General features: G+C 53.9%; 4 protein-coding genes across 7 annotated transcripts; 1 reads left to right on the forward strand and 3 right to left on the reverse strand.

Annotated features, from left to right (window-relative positions):
- Nucleotides 1–143: 143 nt before the first annotated feature.
- On the reverse strand, nucleotides 144–1,430 carry KVP17_003534 (uncharacterized protein; the record flags this gene model as incomplete). 3 transcript variants are annotated; one of them, XM_068520947.1, is made up of 4 exons in its annotated part: nucleotides 144–518; nucleotides 547–626; nucleotides 670–705; nucleotides 770–1,430. In XM_068520947.1, the coding sequence occupies 4 exons, from the start codon at nucleotides 1,428–1,430 to the stop codon at nucleotides 144–146; spliced, it is 1,152 nt and encodes a 383-aa protein (XP_068378771.1). The 3 variants fall into 3 exon arrangements, with proteins under 3 accessions (XP_068378771.1, XP_068378769.1, XP_068378770.1); XM_068520945.1 differs by lacking the exons at nucleotides 547–626; nucleotides 670–705; nucleotides 770–1,430 and having other exon boundaries at nucleotides 144–434; XM_068520946.1 differs by lacking the exons at nucleotides 144–518; nucleotides 547–626; nucleotides 670–705 and having other exon boundaries at nucleotides 759–1,430.
- Nucleotides 1,431–1,499: 69 nt separating this feature from the next.
- On the reverse strand, nucleotides 1,500–3,482 carry KVP17_003537 (uncharacterized protein; the record flags this gene model as incomplete). The annotated part of the gene is made up of 1 exon (XM_068520951.1): nucleotides 1,500–3,482. The coding sequence occupies one exon, from the start codon at nucleotides 3,480–3,482 to the stop codon at nucleotides 1,500–1,502; it is 1,983 nt and encodes a 660-aa protein (XP_068378775.1).
- A 55-nt stretch (nucleotides 3,483–3,537) lies between these two features.
- KVP17_003535 (uncharacterized protein) lies at nucleotides 3,538–4,546 on the forward strand (the record flags this gene model as incomplete). Of its 2 annotated transcripts, XM_068520949.1 has the most annotated exons (2): nucleotides 3,538–3,603; nucleotides 3,632–4,546. In XM_068520949.1, the coding sequence occupies 2 exons, from the start codon at nucleotides 3,538–3,540 to the stop codon at nucleotides 4,544–4,546; spliced, it is 981 nt and encodes a 326-aa protein (XP_068378773.1). The 2 variants fall into 2 exon arrangements, with proteins under 2 accessions (XP_068378773.1, XP_068378772.1); XM_068520948.1 differs by lacking the exon at nucleotides 3,538–3,603 and having other exon boundaries at nucleotides 3,863–4,546.
- A 126-nt stretch (nucleotides 4,547–4,672) lies between these two features.
- KVP17_003536 (uncharacterized protein) lies at nucleotides 4,673–6,223 on the reverse strand (the record flags this gene model as incomplete). Its single annotated transcript, XM_068520950.1, has 1 exon — nucleotides 4,673–6,223. The coding sequence occupies one exon, from the start codon at nucleotides 6,221–6,223 to the stop codon at nucleotides 4,673–4,675; it is 1,551 nt and encodes a 516-aa protein (XP_068378774.1).
- Nucleotides 6,224–6,317: the final 94 nt, after the last annotated feature.

A 6,317-nucleotide genomic window follows, 5' to 3' on the forward strand; every position in this document is an offset into this window, starting at 1 on the left:
GGCGTAGTTTTTATCGAAAGGCCCGCGGTTCGCTGTGAGGCCAACGAAACTGGTTTACCTTTACCCGCCTCGCAAATTCCCTCATAAATGGTCTTCATGAGCAGTCTGATCTGTCAATTGCTTTTTATACTGCTAAAATCTTCTTAGCCTTCCAGCGTGCGTCGCGCCAGTCGACGCACCGCCTTCTTATACTCTTCTGGACACTCCTTCATCTGTTTCGCGGCGTCGACGTTGGCCGGCGAGTCTAGATTGGGGTCAGAAAGTATAGAGAGAACTGATAGGAGAATGGATTCCACTCCATGAATAGGTCTCCAACGCTCCATTGCAGATTCCTGCTGATTGAAAACGTCCTCGCCTGGAGGGTGAAGAATAGAGATGCACACGCGTCCATCAGGATAGATATTTGGATGCCACATGTCCTGCTCGAATTTCATAGTAGGGGGCTGATTGGGGAAATCCTCAGGGAAAAGAAGAGTCGCTGTGAAGTAACCGGCTTCGTAAAGAGTGCCCTGAGGGCCCTGAATGCAGCCCTTGGCAATCACTCACCGGAAATCCTATCCGCCATCGCAGAAGGTCTTCATTGTCCAGTCCTACGCTGAACAGGCTGCTCTCTTCATCCTGAAGCTCTGCAAAAGTGTCAAAGAGGACCAGGTTGCGTTAGCGACCTACCCTGCATTTGCTTGCGCAGAATCTTCCTCGCTAGCGCTGCATTCGACATTTTGATGAATTCGGCCAATATCGTTCACGGATACCCTTTTTTAGAGCTCACTGTGCTCGTCATCAGCATCTTCGAAGTCATAGCCATCAGGCCGCACACGCATATGTTCTTCAAGGGTCCAGTGTTGGTCGCTGCTCTGTCCGAACCACGATCCTTTCTTCTCTGCCAATAAATACGTGTCGAAGTGGCTTGCTGCGACAACTCGACCCGAGGAGCTCGTAAGCAGCTTCCCTGTCTTGACGTTTTCCAGCTTAACAGGCGAGGATTCTGAGAGGAATTTTCCAGCGCAATCAAGTTTGAAAACTCCGTTAGCAGTGGGGGCGGCAACGCCTGCCAAGCCCCCTCCAGCACGGGTGGGGCTTTGACGGCCTGTGTACTCGATGAACAGTCTGTCGATGCGAGCGCTCTCTAGGGTGACCAGATCTCCACAACGCACCCTCTGACCAATGTTACGTGTGGGCTTTGTCTTTGTGGAGGTCGAGATCTCTCCAGCGTGTTGGTAGGGCTTCACGATAAATTCACCGCCTGCATCTAGATCTGTCGTTTGTTGACCGCAGAGTAGCATGGACTGAAAGAGCTCGTTGCCGCTTTGGACTTGGACATTTGGGTTGTGGTATAGAGCGCAACCTGCGGCGGCATTCAGCACCCGAGCTGAGGACCCGTAATGGATCTCGGCAACAGCATGAACGATTAGAAATGACCAAAGCATCATATTTGCCTTTTGTTTGAACTACGTGAGATCATGCAGGTTAATCGAAAGATTGGAAACGAAGCAAAACATCTACAATGAGGCCTTGATTTTGGCAGCGACCTTCTCAGGCGTGTATCCGAAATGCTCCCAAAGCACATTCTTGCTGGCGCTGGCGCCAAACGCTGGCATGACGGTCGAGGCATCGCGGTCGTAGAACATGTCCACGCCAAATCCACTGGACGCCTCGACGTAGGCTTTCTTGAGGCAACCAGAAGAGGGTATGACAGATTCTTGATACTGTTTCGACTGCTCCAGGAACAGCTGCCAACAGGGCATACTTACGACGCGGACACTGTAGCCTTCGGCCTCAAGAACCTTTTTCGCCTTGACAGCAATGGTGACTTCGGTTCCGGACGCTCCAACGAGAACTTTCTTCTCAGCGTGAACGTCCCAGTCACACGCAACATAGGCGCCTTTCCTGGTGTTTTCGATACTTGAATTGGGGATGTGGTCGACAGCACCTCGAGACAAACAAGCAACCACAGGCGTCGTTTTGGATTCGGCCCATACAGCGTACATTCCGCTGACTTCGTTGCCGTCCGCAGGCCGCATGCAGTACAGGTTAGGAGTAGCTCTAAGCAGCGGGAGCACCTCCACAGGTTGGTGAGTGGGTCCGTCCTCGCCCAACTCGATAGAGTCGTGAGAGGCGATGCAAAGCACCGGCCACCTACTCAGGGCGGCAAGCCGAATGGCACCCCACGCGTATGTGATAAAGTTGAGGAAGGTGGCTCCGAAAGGACGTACTCCGCCAAAGGCCAGCATGCCGTTGGCCACAGCCATCATACCATGTTCGCGCACACCGAAGCGGATGTATTTGCCCCCGAAATTCTCCGTAGAAAAATCGGCGGTATGGCAGAGTTCTGTCATGTTGGACTTGGTCAAATCGGCAGAGCCTCCAACAATTTCCGGCATCACAGCGGCTACCGCGTTAAGCACCTTGCCGGACAGGTTTCGGGTTGCGTCGACCTTGTCCTCGGAGGTGTAGACGGGTAGGGATTTGACGAAATCACAAGGAAGGTCTCCCTTGAAGCGTCTGAGGATCTCGCTTGCCTCGCTGGGGAATGCAGCAGAGTACTTAGCAAAAAGGGTATCCCACTCTTGCCTTATCTCCGAGTTCTTCTGCTTTACCCCAGCGTAGAAGTCGTACACCGTGCTGGGAACCTGCAGGATGTCGTCGCTTTCCAATCCGAATTGCTTGCGGTAGGCGAGAATGTCATCCATCTTCAATGGGGAACCATGCACTGCAGCGGTGCCCTGTTTTCCACAACCAAAGCCAATGGTGGTTCTTACGATGACAATCGTAGGCTTGTCAACGGTCTTCGACGCCTGGATTGCTTTGGATATGGCGTCCAAGTCGGTGTCCCCGACCTCGACGTGTAGCACGTTCCAGCCATAAGCCTCATATCGCATAGCAACGTCCTCGGTGAAAGCCAACTCAGTGGATCCGTCGATCTGGATTCCATTCGCATCGTACAACACGCACAGGTTGTTGAGCTTCCACGTCCCAGCAAGGGAAGAGGCCTCCGAGGCAACACCCTCCTGCAGGCAGCCGTCTCCTACTATGGCGTAGACACGAGAGTCAAAAATAGGAAAGGCCGGCTTGTTAAACGTGGCAGCCATGTGCTTCTGAGCAGCAGCCAGGCCCACAGCCATGGAGATCCCTTGTCCCAGCGGACCGGTGGTTACTTCCACACCAGGGGTGGCGAAATTCTCAGGATGACCTGGGCATTTGGAACCGATTTTACGAAAGCTGCGAAGGTCATCAAGGGACAGCTGATTGTGACTGAGATGCAAGATGGTGTACAGAAGTGCACAACCATGACCGTTGGACAGGACGAACCGGTCTCTGTTCATCCACTCAACGTCGCTGGGATCGAATCGCATTTCCCGTCCGAACAGGCAATGGGCCATGGGAGCGCATCCCATAGGAGCGCCAGGGTGTCCAGAGTTGGCAAGCGTCGGCAGCGCCGCGCCCAGGCACCTGATGGAGTTCACTACGAGAGCCTCTGACATTTTGGGGGTTTTCAACGAGTTCAGCGTATTTCGGCGATAACTACGTGGGGCTAAAATGTCATCATCGATGAAAGTACCGCGATTGCCCAATCCAATTCTTACCCGGAAAAACCAAGTCCAGGTAGGCTACTTATGCGGTCGCCATTCAGACGCTGTTCGATGCGGTGGGTTCCAACAGATCGCTGTTGATCGGCACACCAGGAGCCTTCTCTCATGGCAGTAACATTCATTTGTCAGAGTATGTGAAGCTCTGGGACGAGGTAAAGGCTTGTATCCCTCACGTATTCTGCATAACCGTCAATGACGCTTACGTGGTGCAAGCCTGGCGTAAGGACTTATCGCTACCCAAGGACCTCAGGCTTGTTTCAGACTGGTCCGCGATGCTAACTGAGGCCTTGGGAATGGCTATTGATGCCGACGAGTTCCAAATGGGCATTCGGGCTAGGCGTTTTGCCGTGCTCTCCGAAGGCACTCGTATTGTTTGGTGTGGCGTGGAAGACGACGCCCGCGCCGACTGTGTCCTGGATACAATTACCGAACTCGGTTGGAGGACTGACGTATCGACAAAGCAGTGCCCTGTGCGTAAAGGGACGTTGTACCCTTCTCTAGACAGCACATCCAATTATGGTTGCGCTGGCGCACTTGGTGTCCTCCCAGGGGAGCAAAGTGTTTCGAAGTGCTCGTCGGCGCTTCCTAGTTTAGGAGAGGAAGAAGAATACAGCAGTGACACCACCGACTGGCGCACTAACGCGCCACTCCTGATCGATGAACGGCAGCCGCTTGTTTCTGTGGCGGCGGAATCACCTCCACAGACCTTTGTGGCGCGGAACTCCCTGTCAAGCGACGATGTATCTACGTTTGACAACATCCGGGCACATTTGAATGGAATGGAAGATGCTCTAACCTCAATCACAAACAAGGTTGAGCACCTCGAGTACGTTCCGCTGACAAGTGAGCGCCGTCGAGGGTCGGCCCCTCTGATGGCCGACGACGACCTCGACCACTACATAGAGACCAACATCAGTCGCCTTCTCGACTTCGAAGACTCGCCTTGCGTTTCTTGATCTTTTTGATAATCTGCCACACAGATTTGTTTATGGCCTTGCGGTCTTCACTTCTGAGGACAACCTTGGTTTCGGATTCGGTCTCCTCAGACTGAGAGGTCGTTTTGGGTGGCATTTGCTGATTTGTTACAGAAAAAACAGTCGACGCAGTCTGACAGCCTTCAACATTCGTTTGATGCTCATCGCATCTATTTGGTCTGGGGGGTTAACCTTTCCGATGCGGGTTATGTCGACGCAGCGGATGGCCTCCAAATCATTGACGAGGCGCGCAAAGCGGAAGACCAGGCACTGCTGGCATTGGCAACCTATACTGGGGGCACACTTCTGGAGGAAGTGGCAGAAGGCAGTCCAGGCGTCCGAAGACGGCGACAACTCCGCCAGGATGCGCAGGAGACCAGACAACTCAGACGGGTCGGAGCAGCGCTCGCAGGTTTCACTTGCGCCTCCCACAATATGTTCACGAGCGTCGTCACTGACTGGACCCGGCATGGGCAGACTGGACAGCTGCATCATGGCGCGGAACTTAATACGTATTCGCCCGATGTGGCCGATGAACGCGTCAGCGGCGGGAAGCGCAGACAGGCCTGAGACGAAGAGATCCTGCACGGGGTCAGAGGGATAGCCATCATCCACCGCAATCAACAGGTCCAGGTTGTTATCTCGAACCGCAGCCAGCTCCTCTGCCAACAGGGGCTCGCGGCCGGGTAGGATCTTGTCGGCCAGCACCTGTCGGAATGATGATGACGCGACATTGAATCGTGACGTGTTGGAAATGGAGTCGAGGAGGGGTCCCAGCAGCGCCAAATGCGACCAGAAGTCCCCAGAGGTTACTGCGGAAAGAATGGCTAGTAACCCTCTGAAAGCGAGTTTTACTGACAGGGTGGCCCATGAGGCAGCCTCGCAGAGAGCCTCGAACCGTGTCATGTTCTCTCCGATGTCCGAATTCCGACCCATTCCATCGAGAACGTGGAGGAAGGAGACAGCTAGGTTGGCGGGCATAGCTCGCAACGCGGCGCGAACAGCAGACTGCTGTGCGCGAACAATGAAGCGCAGGTAATTTCCGGAGAAGTGGTCCTCTAACACGCGGATCAGATCAGCCTTCAGCAAAGTGATCTGCATGTGGCTTACTTGGAAGGCATTGAGCGCTGATAAGAGCCTGGAAAAGCCCACAGGAAATAGAGACGGGCCAAATAGGAGGCGCTGTAGTGCCCGTTCAGCCACGTCGGACAGCAGCGTAAGGCCGACTGTGGAAGTCTCCAGCCATGGCAGGTTGTTCAACAAGCCAGGCGCACTGTCCATCTCTCTGTCAAACAACACGAATGTGAATGCTACCGCAGCCGCCTCCTGAGGGTTGATCATGGTGCAGTCCTCAGACAGGACGCGGAACAGTAAGTGCCATGTGGAGTCTCGCAAAACCCCTCGATCAGCTCTGACCACACAGTGTACCACAGGGTCCACAGTACCTTGACTGTTTAAAGTTTGTTGAATCGCCTGATTGATCGTTTGACGGAGAGCACTTTGGAAGTCCTGGAGAAAGCGCAGAAACGTGCTCTTGGCGCTGAAATATGGTACGGACGGAGTCAGGTGGACGTAGCAGACAGTTCGAGGCCTGGATGCGTCGAACAAGGATTCTCGTTTCTTGAAAGTGACACCACGGCTGATGACCTCCGACGCCATGCCCTGTAGGAACTCAGCCAACTTCTGGGTTCCTTTGACGTCACAGTAGGCAACTCCGCCCACGCCAGAAAGAAGTTTGCACACACTTGCGGAA

This window comes from the organism of the source record quoted next (genome assembly GCF_019968985.1).
Source record: "MAG: Porospora cf. gigantea B chromosome Unknown PgB_NODE_1348_length_6317_cov_138.575, whole genome shotgun sequence".
NCBI lineage: Eukaryota > Apicomplexa > Conoidasida > Eugregarinorida > Porosporidae > Porospora > Porospora cf. gigantea B.